Source organism: Erpetoichthys calabaricus, chromosome 11 (genome assembly GCF_900747795.2).
Source record: "Erpetoichthys calabaricus chromosome 11, fErpCal1.3, whole genome shotgun sequence".
NCBI lineage: Eukaryota > Metazoa > Chordata > Cladistia > Polypteriformes > Polypteridae > Erpetoichthys > Erpetoichthys calabaricus.
In genome coordinates this window covers 48,007,047-48,025,667 of record NC_041404.2, presented here as the reverse complement: position 1 = coordinate 48,025,667, position 18,621 = coordinate 48,007,047, and the positions used below count along the sequence as shown (strand labels likewise).

The window sequence follows — 18,621 nt, the reverse complement described above, 5'->3', positions numbered from 1 at the left end:
AGACGATACGGACGCTCGTCTAAAAATGCTGAAAGATTATCTTCACGTTGCTATCTTTTGTGCAGCTGCTTCCTGAAACGACATGCTGCCCGGTGCTTCGCATACTTAAAAGCTCGAAGGGCACGTATTGATTTTTGATTGAAAAACAAACTCTGTCTGTCTCTCTCTCTTTGTCTGCTCCTGGCGGAGGGGGTGTGAGCTGCCGCCTTCAACAGCTTTGTGCCGCGGTGCTTCGCATACTTAAAAGCAGCCCTATTGATTTGTTTGCTTTTCTCTATCTCTGTGACAGCCTGTGCTCCTGACACGCACTCCTTTGAAGAGGAAGATATGTTTGCATTCTTTTAATTGTGAGACGGAACTGTCATCTCTGTCTTGTCATGGAGCACAGTTTAAACTTTTGAAAAAGAGACAAATGTTTGTTTGCAGTGTTTGAATAACGTTCCTGTCTCTACAACCTCCTGTGTTTCTGCGCAAATCTGTGACCCAAGCATGACAATATAAAAATAACTATATAAACATATGGTTTCTACTTTGCGGATTTTCTTATTTCGCGATTGCCATTTTCTACTCTGTAAATTCAATGCTAATGAATACCTGTGTCACACACACTGGTGAATCCTAGAATTAATCAAGGTATTTTTATTTACATAAATTCTTTAAAGCTGTTTTTAAAATCAGGTTTGTCAGAAAATTATGTTGTCATGATTGTGAAATTTGCTGCAATAACATGGTAAAGTAAGCAGCCTTAGTTGTGTTGTTTTCAAGGTACTTCACAAAAAGTGAGAAGACTTGGTGGTTTGTGTAATAACCTAGTCTTTGAATGGGATTAACTATACCAGTAGTAATTACAGCATCACATTTTTGTCTGCACCAATCATATCTGTGTGTCATATTTACTTGCACTACTGTTCACTACATTTTAGCTATTATACAAATAAGCATAACTTGCTTAAAAAAATCCAACAAATTACACAAATTTAGCATCAGACAACTGTAGTACACTGCTTTAACAACCCCCCCCCTTAATACTATGTTTCTGCCATTATCTGCTTCTGTTAATATGTTCTGAGCCATCTGCCTCATGCTTCACATCATTATGTGGTGCTGTAAGAATTATGTTTCTAGACTTCTCTAGCGCCTTCAACACAATCCATCCTCTGCTCCTTTGGGACAAGCTGACAGAGATGGGAGTAGATTCATACCTAGTGGCATGGATCGTGGACTATCTTAAAGACAGACCTCAGTATGTGCGTCTTGGGAACTGCACGTCTGACATTGTGGTCAGCAACACAGGAGCGCCACAGGGGACTGTACTTTCTCCGATCCTTAATTTTTTTTTATTAAAAATTTTTTTTTTTACAATATATCATTGTACAATATATGATTGAGCTTGTTTACAAATGCTATACATTTTCTTTCCTGTGCAGTATTTCACAAAACTTTGGATTTTGACACTATAGTACAGTATGTTAGATTTTTGTTCTTGCTTGTATGCTGCACAATTCACCTTAGAGCAGAACAATTTATGTTTATGAAGACTATAATGTTCATGCCCTGTAGTTTAATTATGATTAGCATTTTATACCCTTTGGATTCATATCTTGTTTACACTAAGGGTAAGTGTCAGTTTAAAATGCTCTCTTTAGAATAGTTTTGTTGATCTTTTGTGTAAACCCTGTAGGACACTTTGAAATGATTTACTCATACTTATACTATTTGATCTCAGTAATATTTTGACTGGTGAGTTTAATGTTTTTGTTATTTTACTTCAGTTTTAAATAAATAAATAAGACCTGTTTTCCTTAACTGTTGTTTCTGTTAGAGCTGGGCGGTATGACCAAAATTCTATATTCACGGTACAGTGGAACCTCGGGTCACGAATGTCTCGGAACATGTACAAATCGGGTTACGACCAAAAAGTTCACCAAACTTTTGCATCTGTTCATGACCACACACTCAGGTGACGAACAAGCCAGTTTCCCTTCTGGTTTGTACGCGCCAATGATTTCTGCACGTGTTCAGTCTTTTCCTGTACATTGTTCTCGGTCAGACGTGCATGCATTTGCTGTGAACTCTTTGTGCTCTATTTCGTATGCTTTTGCATTAATTTTGCAATTAACCATGGCCTCTAAGCAAGTGAAGAGTGGTAGTGTTGGTGAGAAGAAAGGTTAGAAGAAAATTGAAATCGAATTAAAGAAAGAAATTATTGAAAAGTATGAGCGTGGCGTTCGTGTTACTGATTTTGCCGCCGAGTACAAGAAGTCAAAATCTACGATTTCAACTATTCTAAAGCAGAAAGAGGCCATTAAAGCAGTTGATGTTACAAAAGGAGTTACAGTAATAACCAAGAAGAGGCCACAAGTGGTGGAAGAGGTGGAAAAACTGTTGCTAGTGTGGTTGAACGAGAAGCAACTTGCAGGGGATAGCGTAAGTGAGGCAATGTTATGCGAGAAAGCCAGAAAGATTCATGGCGATTTGCTGCAAAACTATCCTTCTACGAGTGGCTAGTTCTTCCTCCTCACTTCCTTCATGCCAGAACTCGATTCATGCAAGGTTAGTTTTCTTGGTTGTTGATTAGTTTTTGTATAAATTAAGGATTTTTCACATTTTCATTTTTTTCCCTGTGCTTAAAACTCATTTAAAAAAAGTGTTTACAGCAAGCGGTTCGTAAGGCTGTAGCGTGAACTTGCAATGTTAGTTTTCTCTGTTCAAGGTTTTCTCAGTGTTATTAAATGTTTTTACATTTAGTTTACTATTACACTGTTCATTCTATGGTATAATAAACTATTTTTGTGCTTAAAAATCTTTAAAAAAATATATATTTACATACAGTTTGTATGATCTGGAATGGATTAATTGTATTTACATACAATCCTATGGGGGAAATTAGTTTGGGTCACGACCAAATCGGGTTGCGACCAGAGTTTTGGAACGAATTACGGTCGTGACCCGAGACACTGTATTTTTCAAAATTATACCGGTTTCACGGTATTGGACGGTATTTTTTTCCCCCATGCATGAGTGGATGTTAACCACATTTTCCACTGCAATTACTGGCTAAGAATAACCTATTCCACTGTCATGAGAATTGTACGTTGTACAAAAAAAAATTTTAATGTGCACACAAGTATTAATACAGGTTTGCATGGCCCCATAAAGTGATCAAGTTTTCAAGAGGGTGGCACTAATGAAGAGAAGGAATCACATTGCATGACTGTTGCAGTCAAAATATACAACCTTTTTATTGAACAAATTTGGAAATAACTTAAACTAAAATTTTGACAACATATTTTCAACCATGCAAAGAGGCATTTAGACTTAGTAAAATACCCAGAGGTGCTTGTCAAAAGTTGTATTGTAATGAACAAGTCTTAAAAAAGGAATAAATAGTAAATATTTTTTGTAAACCAACTACACTTTGTTAAATGTTAACAGTCTCTGTCCACTGACACGTTAAAGTGACTTTTTAAACAACTTTACCATCATTAAACTGCACAATATTTAAACTAATAAATAATAACAAAATAAATAATGGTGCAACTTCCAGTAATAATACTATTACTTCCAAGACTTCAAGCCCAGGTGCATTACACAGTATTCACCAAATTTAAATAAAATAAAACAAGTGCAACTTGGTGATGACATCTTTACCAACTGAACCATCATTAAGGCAAACTGCATTAATATGGACCTTGCTTGAAGCTAAGCTATATACATAAATAATAAAAACTGCAACATGCATTTATAATGTTATTTGTGGTATAGCACTACGGAAGCGTATTAGGGTCACGGTGAAAAAAAAAAACAAAGTATATGTCGAGATTAAAGTCGACATTTCTACTTTATTCTTGCCGTTTATGTCGAGATTAAAGTCGACATTTCCACTTTATTCTCATAATTTATTTTGTCATTAAAGTAGAATGTCGTAAACTAAATTTCATCCTAAAATCAATGTTTAATTTACTAGATTTTCTCAAACCCCATCATAAGTTAATGTAGCACATTAAATGCTTTGTGTTGTGTTCCCCGACCCAGTTGTTAATCGCTACACGCTTCTTAAACCGACTTCCTCTTGCACTGAGGAGGCGCAGGCAGCGATCGCCGCACAGAATACATTCACTTCATGATATTCCTGCTCTCTGAAAATGTAAAATGCTGCAGGTATTAAACATGCATGGTGGTGTGGCGGTAGTGCTGCTCCCTCGCAGTAAGGGGTCCCCAGATGTACGTTCAGTGTAGAGAACTTTATGGCAGGTGTGACGAGGCACCAAAAAACTAGATGTATGAATGGGTATTGCACAGGTTTAACTTAAATATTGTGTAAAATTGGGTTTGTGATCTGGTGGTCGGAGAAATGAACACAGAATTCAATGGATGTTCTTCTGAGCTGGCTTTCTTTATTGCATGCGTGCTGTCTCTGTCTGACATACCAAACCCCCAGTTCCTATCCTTCCCTTTTCTTTCTCCACATAACCAATCACCACACGATAAACGTCTTTGTGAAATTAAAACTAGTTATAAATTTGGACCACGGAGTGTTCAGAACTTTAAAAAAAATCTTCGTTATACATGTTTAATTATGCCATCCATTCAGGGTTGCACCCATCCCAGCAAGCATTGTGTGCGAGGCAGGAGCAAATCCTGAACAGGGCGCCAGCACATCGCAGGGTGAATACGAGCAATACATACACTAGCAAGGTCATTACAGCATAACAATACTCCACAACCTACATGACTTTGAAAAAAACTGAAGCACGCCAAGTAAACCCACCAGAAAAACATGCAAATTCAAGGCAGGGAACACCCGGGACCCTTTTGTTGCGACGCAACAGTGCACCCTCCACGCCACCGTGCCCCCACATGCCTAATACATGCTTTAATGCATCTCATTATGAAAATGATATCAAGTATTTATCTTAGCATTCTAAATATTCAGAGAGCAGGAATATCATGAAATTAATGTATTCTGTATGGTGATCGCTGCCTGCACCTCCTCTTAGTGCAAGAGGAAGCCAGTTTAGGAAGCACGTAGGTGATTAACATGGCTCAGAAAACACTTAACACAAAGCATTTAATGTGCTACATACCTTATGTTGGGGTTTGAGAAAATCTAGTAAATTAAATATTCATTTTAAGATGAAGTTTAGTTTATGATGTTCTACTTTAATGACAAATTACGAGAGTAAAGTCAACATGGCGACTTTAATCTCGACATAAGCGGCGTGAATAAAATCAACATGTTGACATTATTCTCATCATAAGCGTCGAGATTAAAGTGGAAATGTCAAGAATAAATTCAAAATGTTGTCACACTATTACACAGTACCCAGGTACATTACACAGTATTGAAGAAAAAAAAAAATAAAACAAGTACACACATTTGAACATAATGGTCCACATCCAACCTTTTAAAACCAAAGTATCTCCAGACAACAGACATGGCTCCTTTTTTCGGCAAAAGTTTTTCTGTTTCATCATGTTCAACTTTAGCGTCTGCTACAGCTTCAGTTTTAGAATGTTCTATGTCCATTTTCACCGTTCAATACCTCCACTAACGCATGTACTCCATGTTTCGCGGTGCAGCAGTGAAAAAGGTCCCCCCTTAAACAATTTCCCGCTGCACCACATTCCAAACGTTGTTTAGGCTATTTAAACTGGTGTTGCGATATAAGAAAAATCCATATCATAACAAAAAGAAAAAACGGTTTTTGGTATGAACTGGTATACCGCCCAGCACTAGTTTCTGTTAATATTATTAGTAAGGTACAATTAATATCCTTTTAACAAGACCAACCAAGATCCTAAGACTTTTACAACACATTTTTAAAGGATCTAAAATATCATCCAATTATTATTATTGCCGAAGTCCAAGAAAATATTAAGATATAATTTTTCAACAGTATCGTACACCCCTAATTGGTCATAAACTCATATCATCTCGCTCTCAAAAGAAACACAAATTACACATTTTTATTTTTGAACTAATTTAGTATGGGATAAATTGCAGCAGTAATAAAAGCTATATTTGCCTTGAAAGAGAAGCATGATTTCAATTTTCAAAAGTTAAAACAACACAATATTTTTTTTAAATAATAGCTAAGATACCCGCAATCTTGAACAGAAATACAAACTCTATACAATCAAAGTGGCAAACCTTAATAATTTTATTTTATTTTTTGCATGTCATGTTAACCTAAACAGAGCAAGTATCTCTTTTAGATTATGGGCACATGTTTAATTTTATGGATGTATGACATACTCTAATATTAAACTGAAGGAGGATGACTTGGGGGCCAGTGGAAATCTACATACGGGTGGCCAATTACTGATTTTGGCTTTATTGTTTATATTTGGTCTCATTCAATTGTCTGTTCGTGGCTCATCCAAAAATACACAATTTGTCATGTATTTAATATATTTCTGATACACTGTACTTGTTATACTCAGCAATTCATAAACATTTGTTCAAGTATAATAAACACATTTCAACTCATAGTATATATGGTACACAAGCAGTAAAAAAGCACAAATAATTTTTTCAGAATTCAACTCCATGTTGCAACATTTTGTACATCATATTTGCCTAATTCATAAATAAAAAAATATAGCAAGTTAAACTTCAAAGAGGTAAAAATTAATTACACATAATTACTAAAAGGTGTAGATTCCCCATTCTTTTAAGTCCACTTCTACCAGTACATAATCAATGGTTAGACACCCTAAGCCAGCAGCAATGAGCTTCGAGTAGGAACTATTGATATGATAATGCCAATCCATTCAAAGAATAGCCTCATTTTGCATATCAACTAAACAATATGGTGTACAAACAAAAGACACTATAGCTAGGAATCAACTGGGGACTGGTGCTGTAAGGTAGCAAAATTACCCACTGTACCAATGTTCCCTACCCAGATTTAAATTTTAACTTTCTGAAATGTCAAAAATATAGCACTCGGTATAGCAACTCTGCTAAATGGATGTCATTAAGAGGGACAAAGGCCAGGATGATAAACACAGACGTTTACTCACAAAAATGTGTAAATAATAAAAAACTATTAGTATTTATTTCTATATTTATTGCCAAAACTGATGACACAATGGTGTCTTAGACTGGCAAAAGGGATTTGTAAACCTGTGGAACTTCACAGAAAATGCAGGTCATGACTGACAAGTCTCTTATGTATTAAAGCTAATACAGTATATTTATAATATACTGTACATATTCAGTATATTTACTCATACACTAAACAGGAGCAACGTGGGAATTCAGTGGTTGGTGTTTCTGCATCACAGGTCCCAGAGTGTTTATATCTTTCTCCCCATGCCTGCAAGTGAAGTATTTCTGGCCTATCTAGGGTTCTTGCTTTGCACCTGATGCTGCTGCATTGACATCTGGCACTTACAACCCTATACTTAAAAGAATATGTTAGTAAAATGAATGGAGAATTACAGTAGCTACATAATTAAACTACACCAAAAAGGCATTAAAACAACTGAAATATATCTATGCACTCTATGGATATAATTTACTATCCATGTTAAGCTGATAGAAAACAGCTATGAGAAATTACTTTCTCTAATATTAGATGATAATAGTATAACTTACTTCAGGCTCTTCTATAAGAATCCAGGGTCTGCCAGCCCCAATGACAGATGCAGGAGTCACATCATCATCTATTATTTCAGTCACTTCAAATGAGTTTGTCTTATTTCTTCGTCTCTGATAATGTCCACTGTCATTTTGGGTAAGGTCAATAATATCCTAGAAGAAAGAAAAAGAGATAAGTAACCATTAAAGTTCAAATCTCAAAAAAACTAAAAATCAACAGAAGACAGTGTGGTTTACCCAAGTTTTAGCCAAAGAGCTGGCTGTAAAAAGGAAAGCTTCTGGTTCACTCCCTACCAATGATCTCAATGTCTGGCCAGGGCCAACTCATTTAATTCCAACTGCACACAAAGAAATGAACAGGTAAGTGCATATTGTATTAGCAAGTTGCACTGTGCAATCTAAATTGAATGTAGAAAAGACCAGTTTGTAGAGGTTAGAAATGCATTGCTTTCAGAAAGCATGAAATCACCACCATTTTACTTCATTTAATCATGAAAAATAATTAACCCATCAAATACTGAGATATTATTAGTCAGAAAAACAGCAGAATACAGGTTTTCAGAATTAAGATAGATTTATTTGTCTCTGGTTGCTTCATTATAGATTACCTATAGAATGATTTCTTATAGCTAAGTTGAAGCAAAGAATTTTAACAGGTGTCCCGACGTCTGTTGATTATTTAAAAACCCTCTGTCTGTCTTAAAGCAGAGTTGGAACAGACTGTGTTTCTAGTACCCTATAATAGTACCCTCTGAAGTCCTACTTGCACAATACTCCATTGATAATGGCAATTACCAAATGAAATGAGACAGAGCATTATTACCCTTAGAAGTGTAGGGCTTTCATTTAGAGGAATTGCAAAAAAAAAAAAATCAGTGTCAATGAGTACAGTGATGTCCTGCACATTCAAAAGCAATTAGAAACTGGAAGAAACTCTGATAGGAAGAGATTTGGCAGACCCAAAGTCATAACCCAAAGACAAGTTTCTAAGGGTCACCAACTTGTGTGATTGGCACCTCACAGAACAATAGCTTGAAGCACATCTTAACAGTGCAGGTTGAAAAAAGCAAGTTGTAGTTTCTGTTGTGAAGAGAAGACTTTGTCCAGACCAATATTTCAAGACCCTTTTTTTTTTCTTTAAGGAATGGCTTTCTTACTGCCACTCGCCCTGTCAAATCTGCAACACAAAGTCTTAAACTTTCACTTTTTTTGGTCCAAGTACTATTAAATATGCTCCAGCTCTTGTGAACTTTCTTGTTCAAACAAATGAAATTGTAACAGGTAGGCAGAAGGTAGATTTGAATCAGCTGAACCTACTTTGCAGCCACGGAATGCAGTTATTGTGCTTTTTTGCCCCTATAATAGTCCACCTTTTAAGTTCATATTACATCTTTGCATTTGTTGGAGGTTATGGTTTTAGATATCGGTACACTAGACATTCTGGGTACCAAGGATGCAAACAAATGCTTCTACCAACTACACCTTCTTGGTGTTGTCAACCTATTATTAAAGAGTGCAATGGTAGGTAGAAGAATTGTCATTCTTTTATGAAAAAATTAGATTCAGTCAATTTAAATTTGGAAAACATGCTGATCAAGAACATGTTCTTCAAGAACTGTGTGTATACATGATAGAGGCTTTGGAATTCACTTATCCTTCCTGCCTGATCTACAGAAACAAAATTATTTTGAATCCCTGGTATTTCTGGGCCACTGTTACCAAGAATTGAAACAGTTCTTTCAAGTATTTTACTTGTAAAACTACCAGCAGAAACTGCATGCATGACTGCATAATAATGGGTTTTTACTTAACATATCTGGTGTGAGATCACTAGTGGCATCCCTCAGGGAGTTGTTATTCCACTAAAATAAAGCTAATCCATATTACTAACCGAGAATGCTAAACCGGATGATGGACGCAGGCACATCCGGCAATGGGCCGTAGCTGCAAAAAGACGTACTGCGCAGGCGCAAAAAGAGTCCGCGAGAGTCGGCTGAGGAGCCGAGAAAGGCGGACAAAAGAGGGCGAGAGAGGCGGATGAGGGGCCGCGAGAGCCGGACAAGACCACAGAAAAAAGGAGTGAGCACAGGAAAAATGGAGAAATGAGGAAACGCAGGCAAAGCACGAAACACATTGCACACGAGACTAGACCCAAAAAAAAAAAAAAAAAAGAGGCTCGCGCACAACAGCAAGGCACCCCATCCCCCCCCCCCAGGCACCGGACGGGACACACACCAAGAGGGGGATTCAACAAGCCCATGGAACACAAAAAAAAGAACACAAAACCACCCCACAGACCCTACAAGCAAGGGACGGGACACACACAAACAGGGGGATTCAACAAGACACAGGAACACAAAAAGAAAGAAGACGCTCGCGCGACAACAATCCTCAACCCCCCCCCCCACACATCCATAAGAAGTGACACCCAAAGCCACATATTCTAAAGTGAACATCAACACCTTCACACTAGACAGCATAGGTGTCAGCATTGGTGGATCTCCTTACAATAAAGCACTATTAACTGTTCAACTGCAGAAAAGGAAACATATTAACAGTAACTGCGATCCTCCTTATTACTTATCCATATTTCGCATGCTGAGAAAGAAACAAGTCATGAATACACGGTCACGGGTACAAAACGAAAAGGAAAGGATAACAGGAACAAACACACGAACACGAAAGAAACAACAAAATAGACGGCTATGCAGCATAGGTGGATCTCATTACAATAAGGCACTATTAACCGTTCAACCGCAGAAAAGGCTCCATATTAACAGTGAGTGCAATACTCCTTATTACTTATCCATATTTCTAAAAGAAAAAATGACTCGACTCCAAAAACGCAAAGCTCAACTAAAGCTTCTAACTAACGATGTACCTAAAAGTAAAAACTTTATGAACTGCATTAGATCCTACAATAGTTCATTTAATATGCACAAATCTACATCCTAGATCCACATGACGCAAACTATCAATCAAAGTGCTGCATCGCAACAGGCACGGATTCAAAACGAAACACCTCCCGTCTCAGACATACGTTAATGGCAGCGAAGGCTACAACGGGCTTCTCACACAGCACAGGCAAATCGATTACAGCTCCAAAACAACACGTCCCAAATACTACACATACAACAACGCGCCTCTCAAACGGCACAAGCAAAACATACACCAGGAAAATTCATTCGGATTAATGAATGTCATTTGCAATCATTGTCATTCAGTTCACTTCCCTGAAGAAACAACTGGCAATACAAGTTATACATTTACACGTTGTTGTCAAAAGGGTCAAATTACACTGCCTTCTTTACATTCATATACTGAATATCTACAGAAGCTTATAACTGACGATGTACCTGAAAGTGAAATCTTTATCAACTACATTAGATCCTACAAATCGGAATCCACTATGAACATTAACGGTGGCACTGCACGTGACATCCGTCTTGAAAAAATGTTGTTTATTGATGAATGTTCAATGGCATGAACAAACGTTTATGAATAATAATATTCGATTTGGAGGAAAGGTACTTTTATGAGGAGGAGATTTTAGACAGTGATTAGCTATTCTTCCAGATGCCATGCACTCAGCTATTGTTCAGTGCACCTTAAAATACGCAGACAATTGGCATTGCTTTCAAAAGATACAGTTAGTAAAAAAGATACGATGTCCAGAACCAGATCATAACAATTGCTTATTACAACTGAGAGATGGTACACTCACCAATACAGATGGACTTCAGCCACCTATTATTACAATTCCTCAAGCCTTTATCTGCGACGACTTAGTTACAGAGAGATTTGGAACAGCAATCTCATTAGACCAAATGCCCCTTTTAACACGACGCACTATATTATGTCCAAAAAATATTAATGTGGAAAACATAAATACCCAAGTCATTCCATTACTTCCTGGAAAGACACAACTCTTTCTAAGCTCTGACAAACTTGACTCTGATCACAACAATAACCATCTTAAATGACCTTACAAGTTCTGAGCTGGAATTACCTTTTACACTTAAACGGCGTGTACAAAGAAATTTTCAAATAAACCTTTACACTGTGCCACACACTTTATTGTTTGCTTTCTATTTGCATCATCTACACTGTCACACTATTCTATATCTCATTCATACATCACGCTCTTTGTCATTCCCAACACCAGGGGTTGGCGAGCGAAGCGAGCAGGGGGCGGAGCCCCCTAGTACAGTATAAAAGACAAGATGTACCACATTCTGGTATGGCAGCAGCATTGTGTTAAACCACAAGGCCCTGCTGCAGGTACAGAAAATGTCACTTTCAACAATAGGGCCACATTTCCACTATAGAACACAATTTTCCTCTCACATATTTTGTCATTATATTCTAGGGTCTCAAATCGTCCCACCAAAGTAAAAGAATGTTTGGCTCCAGTCACCTAGCATGAAAAAAAAACAATTTACCTGCAGTCACATCGCTAAAGTCAAGACATTTTTTACCCTGGACAAGTAAGACACTGACTTGTAAATACAGACCAGCACATGGTGAAGCACTTTTACTGTCGACATGTTAGCGCTGTTCATTCAGCAGGCACTGTCACTGTTATCATGCAACATTACTTCATCCTTCATTAACTGCCACTACTGTACAGCTACTATATGGTACAAGCATGGTTTGTTACTAGTACTGCTTGGTGCATATTGTATAAATATCAAATTAATAATTTGATAATTATAAGTAAAGTAATAATTATAAATAAAGTAATATCTATTTCATATGCATTCTTTTTGCTGGGGTTATTCTTAAGTTCACAGGTTTGTATGTTGCAGTATTGTTCTATGTTACTGCAACAATGGAACTAGAAAGAAAATTGAATTCACTGCACTGTATTCAGACATTATAACAATAAATTAATAGAAAATCCTAATTTACTTTAATAACGAAGAGTCAGATATAGTGAGCAAATTTGAGAAACATTCTGGTTAAACCAGAGGTGGTAAAACAATTCAGAAATCTTTGGACATCTTCAGTAAATTGGAAAAACGTAATCTATTTTAGACATACATTAAACATTTTAGAACAACGTCATTTTCTATTTTTTTTTTTATTTAAGCATTTAAAGTCCAGCAATTTTTTTTAAATGCTGTTAAATAAATAACTGTGGAAAATGAAAGCAATCCACAAACAGGAAGCTCAATTCAGATGGGATTACACTTTTGAATTTAAGACGGGCCTCTTCTGCTCATTCATTGGTTGAGTCTTAATCTTGAGATTGCAATTTTTTTCTCATCCAGCACGACAAACTACATTGGACAAGTAATATATAAAAATATAATTTTTTGGTGGAGTATTCCTTTATGAAAAAAATAATTAATCTATGTGTGGAGACACACATAGAGGGTACTTTCTTTTTAGCAATAGTAATTTTACAAATTTTGCAACCAGCTGCAGAATTAATATCAGATGTTCCTTTCTTTGAAGTTCAAGGACTATGTCCTCCCACGCTTCCAACTCCAATACAAATTCTTGGCTCAAAATTAGGCAAAGTATAACATCAGCAATTTGCTAGTAATTGTTTCCCCCGTCTGCGTTCTTTAACATTTCTGCATCAAACTTTTACATATTAAAATCAAACTGCTTGGACACAGTTGTTTTCCTTTAATTTACTTTGTTAGTGTTTTTGACTTTAATGAAAACTCTACAAGTATGTCAAATGGCTAAGATGGGGAAAAAATTGAAATTTGGCAGGTAAGGGACATTTTTTAAGAAACATTTTTTGAAAGACAAGAGGCTGCAATCAGCAGGTAGATGATATGGCTGGTCACTTAGTGTGTGCACAAAATTTAGGAGCTGAAAACTCTAAAAAAAGTTAAATGGATTTTAAAACTAATTTTCCCGATCCAAATACAAAAAAAAAAATACTGTCAATAACAATGTAGTTTTATTAGCATTTCTTGCTACTACCTACAAAGAAAACTTAACAACAAAAGATTTCCCTATGTCGGGTTAAGAAGGTTTAATATGTTGTAATCCAGGTTTATTGAATTTTGAACTGTCATTGAAAGTATCCTCCCATAATGCATCATGTGGAATGGTAATTCATCTGTTCACTGAAAACATAAAAAAGTATGTTCTAATGCCACAGTTATCAGCATTTCCACTGAACACAAAAACATTCACTATATGAGCAAGCGCATATGATGAAGCGCTGGACTTTTGTGAAATGTAACCCAAAACAAAAGGAAATAATTACTTTGGCATATTGTTTGCTTAACTTGGTTAGAACAAATAACCACAAATCTAAAAATAATACACAATGATGATTAAACCTTCCGATAATGATATAATTCAAGAAAGACTAGATAAAGATAGGAATTAAACCAAATAAGATCTATAGGTGTGGCTAAATCTTATCAGGTCTGAGGTAATAAATAAAATATACAATAAACATAGGAAAATGTAACCGACAGAACTATGCAAAGAAAAGTCAATTACTGTATCAGGTAACACGCCAGTCTTTTCTCAATCAGAAATGTCAAAATTTAATTTAATTTAAAAATTACAGGTAAAGAGCAAACTTGGTATATAAATATAATATACATTACATTTATATACATTACATACATATATATATATTTATATACATTACATACATATATATATATATATATATATATAAAAATTTGTATGTCAGACAGAAATTGAAAAAAATCCAAACATTGGAAAAAAAAAAAAAAAAAAACTCAAAAAGAAGTGAAAATTAAGTGTAAATACACAGCAGGGCCAAAAAGGGTACACATATTTCAGAAAATTGTAAAGAAAGAAACTTATATACACAAAATGTACAATGATAAAGAATTTAGAGGACAACAAATATGCTGGAAAAAAATGAAACAAAGTAGACAGGTTCAGATATACTGTACAATTCCAAGCAAAAGTATGGATATCCCTGGCCAGAGATCCAATGCTGGGCTCAGAGAAGAGATTTTCAACACTTTTTTTTTTTTCCCCAGGGGAATTTGCACCAATTGAAGAGGAGTGGTCCCCTGTAGATTTTATTAAAATAAAGAACAATATGTTGGGGCCCTGCCCAAATGACATAGTTTGCGGACATCTAAAATAAAAAAATAATAAAAAACACAACACCAAACAAACTAAAACAATGACCTTTTTACGAAAATGTTAAAGTACCCTACTAAGTAAGTCAATATTTAGTAACACTGCCTTTGGCCAAAGAATCCATTTGAACTCTTGAATGCTGGGACAGTTTAACTCATTCTGTTGTGTGTTTGAGAAGGAGTGTGTTGTTTGCCAAAATATAATAATCTTTATTTATTTGTTTGTTAATTGGGCTTCTGTAAAAAGTCAAAATATCCCTTGGGACAAATAAAGTTCTATCTGTCTAATGAATATCAAAAATACATATAAAAAAAATTCACTTTACTCGTGTTTCATAATCCACATGTCAAATTATCCAGGCGTGTGCTCACAATGTACAAAATGCATGACGGTTTTGCTAAAATACTTTTAAATAATTACCTCTGGAAAAAGAAATTCGAGCACAAACAGGAAGTCCATTCACATGAGATCTAGCTTTTGAACTGACAGGACTCTTGATCGATGACAGTGGAGGAATGATGCCTTCTCCATGAAAACATGACAATAACATTTTTTTCTCAGCCGTCCCTACAAACTACAACGGGGAAGTAACATAAAAAAACATTACTGGGTGAAGTGTTTCCTTAATGTGTGTGTGCGCATGTGAATGTGGACCCTGCATTGGAAAAGCACCTTGTCCAGGACTGACTCATGTCCTGTGCCCAGTGACGTAAAGGAAGATGATCTGACAATGATGATCTATAGTTCCCTATAACCCTGAATTGGATTATGTACATTGAACACTTTCATTTATGAAACATCAGTGCAGCCTTCCGTGGGAGAAGAGAGAAAACATTAGCAGCGCTAGGCTGTTTCTGTCAAATGCCAGGCTACCTAACAACCAACATCCAGATAGTGGGACATTAAACTTTATGTGTAACAACATAACCGCTACTCTACATTAAACATGATTTTGTGTTAATAAAAAATTACTCACAAACACTTTAAAATCACTAGTTTTTTTTTGTCCGGCATCTCCTGATTCACCAGTATGAGAAAACCCCCACGTGATATACTGTTCAACTTCCCTTGATATCTAGTTATGCCAGACATCAAGCTTTTTGGGTTTCCCCCTATTTTTGGCCCTTTACACCCATTTTTGGCCATTTTTGTGCAGAAAATTGCACCTTTATGATAAAGAGAAAACCAATAGATGCCTTCAACAAAAATGATCACAAGGATTTGAAGATGTGCATGCCAAATCAACCGATCTCAGAGACTCACCCCCAATGCGATACAAGCAGGGACAGATCCCAAGTCAACAGGCCCCTGAGCCTTTCAAGATATCAGGGTCCCCACTCCCCATGCACCCCTCCGGGCCATGCAGTCAGACAGAACCAAACAACAGACAAGTCCAATAAAAATGACTTATTCAAAAAAATACCAATATATATATATATATATATATATATATATATATATATTATATTTATTTGTAAAAAACAAATGCAATCAAAAAACTTTATTGCAGGAAATGAATAGATAGCATATACTACTTCATCTACCGTACATACCAATAATTTGTATTAGGATTAGATGAATAGCTGGCACTTGGTGAAAAACTAAACATACGCTTCACTTTCAACATACAGTCAGTACAGAAAAACCTCAATTTAACACATCGTATTTACAAGAAAAGGGAAATAACAAAATTATCATTCAGCTGCCTTCCTTCCCCAATAGTGATCATCAAATTCAGTTACTAATATGCTTGAACTGAGGCTGTCGTTGCTAAAGCTTAATTTACGGTGCGGTGCTGCATTTTATTACAAACAAATTACAGATAAATTATGAGGATTACAAGGGCTACTATTGATGCAGGTTTATATGCCTCAATTTCATATAATACATGTAAATGTAATATTTGGCAGCCTGATATTACATTTCTCGTGCGTTTTTTCTCCTGAAGTTTCCATAGCACAACAGCCACAGTATGGAACATGCATATGTAAAGCCATGTCTTCTCTGATTGTGGCAGTGACACTGTCTGCTTCTAGACTCAGTCCACTTCTCAACCCTCAATTGCAGCATACATTTATGTGGAATTAGCTTAGTGGGTACTGATATGTGAACACAGAGACTGTGAAACTTTGTTAGCTTAGGGGAAATCATCTGAAAGTACTCACAAGCACCCTAAATACTACTGGAATTGCAATATTACACAGGGAGCCCAAACTCTTTACCACAGAATCTGTGTTCATCTTTGGTTTAATTTTTATTAGCCCCAGTCAGCCTTTGGGCTCTTGGGCCTGGTTAGGAATTCATTTCTAGATACAGTACAAGGGGTCAAAATTACTCCTCTTTCAAAAACCTGGGATTAGCAATATTGGCACATGGAGTGTTGTTTTATGTAATTTCACAGTTGCTGATCACAAATGTGATATTCTTGATATCTAAGTCTTTACCGGTGGCCCTAGCACTCTAAGAGCCACTCTCCAACTATTTCAAGGTTAGTGGTTACCAACAGGACATTGTCTTTAATTTTTAATCCTTTATTATGGATCGTTCCCTCTATGGACCTCTATCAGAAGATGACAAATTTATATTACAATCAACAATATTTTGATTAACATGTAAATATTTGAAATGTGTGTTTCATTTTAATCTTGTTTTTTATGCACTTTAACCTTTACATTTCTTATGAACACCCCTAATCAGGGCCAGTTACACTAATTCGGACCATTTAATGGTGATGCTGTAATAACATAATGCAGGCAAGATTAAGGAATTTATTCAAAAGTATTTAAACTGTAAGATTCGATGCTGCATTAAAAAGCAATAAATGGGTTCGATGAACCCGTTTTTTTAGAATTAGGCATACCACCTGAAGGCACCTGTTCACGGCACAATGCTTACAGAAAGGTATACGAATTTGTTTTTTCGAATTCTTAGGCAAACTAATTTACCAAGCAAACTTTTCTATCTTAGACGATCGTCTCACATGACATTCTTTTGTTTTTATACACTCACTGACTTAACCCCTTTTCTCCACCCACTCCTAACCCGCCGCCATGTTTAACGAAGCCCACCTGGGCCGAGCTCGCGCCTTAGTGACAGTGGGCTAAAGGTGCGTGCGCGCGCACCCACCACACATGCACGCGGGTCTTTAACTTACCAATGACGAGCTTTCAGAATCTAGGGTCCCCAGACAGCTACCCAGTGGCGAGCTGCACCTTTCAGGGTTGTTAAACTCGCCAACAAACTCCACATCAGAGTCGTCGTCGTCACTGTCGCTGCCGTCTGCTATTTCAATCATTTCGATATCCGGAAGAAGCTTCTTTCACTTTCTGTTTGACTCCCGCCAAGGAAGCGCATAATTTACATTACTATCATTCTAAATATTTACAACGCGGGCAAGTTGTTAATACCCATTGGCGGGCACGCCTTCAGTTGACTCAGGAAAGGAAGCACACAACTGCTGTTTCCTTCTGCGATCTTCAGTGCGCCGGTGTCGCCAGCACGCCACGGACTCGGCCATTTAACGCGAGCGCCATCTGCTGTCCATGACTAACATTTTTTTTTTCTAATTTGTAATAGCGCTTGTTTGTCCGTCTGGTATGAAACAGATGCAATAGGTTGTCACTGGACACAGACTCCAAATAAGAGCTCAACACACGTTTTTAAAGTAATACCTTCTTTCTTATGTTTTGTTTTTCAAATTAACGTCCTTCCATCCATTATCTGTACATACTGTACTCTGTCCAACATACAGTTGCTGCAGATCTGTATATTTTATTTATATTTATCAATACTGAATTCAGATTTTTTAAGACTTTAATGTTCATATTCATCAGTCCAGAAATTTTCTGACCCACTTATCACAGAGTTAAGGGAACCTGTTTATATCCTGGCTTCACAGAGTGCAAGACAGGAGC

General features: G+C 36.5%; 1 protein-coding gene across 3 annotated transcripts in view; it reads right to left on the bottom strand.

Moving 5' to 3' along the window:
• Positions 1–18,207, bottom strand: part of simc1 (SUMO interacting motifs containing 1) — a 50,761-nt gene extending 32,554 nt beyond the window's left edge. Inside the window, exons 1-2 of one of the 3 annotated variants that reach the window (XM_051934210.1) lie at positions 17,862–18,207; positions 7,607–7,762 (exon numbers count right to left, since the gene is read on the bottom strand). In XM_051934210.1, the coding sequence (XP_051790170.1) occupies positions 7,607–7,762; positions 17,862–18,002 (297 nt within the window). In that variant the 5' untranslated portion in view covers positions 18,003–18,207. The remainder of the gene's footprint in view (positions 1–7,606; positions 7,763–17,861) is intronic. The other 2 variants (XM_028813080.2, XM_051934211.1) reach the window with 2 other exon arrangements.
• Positions 18,208–18,621: the final 414 nt, after the last annotated feature.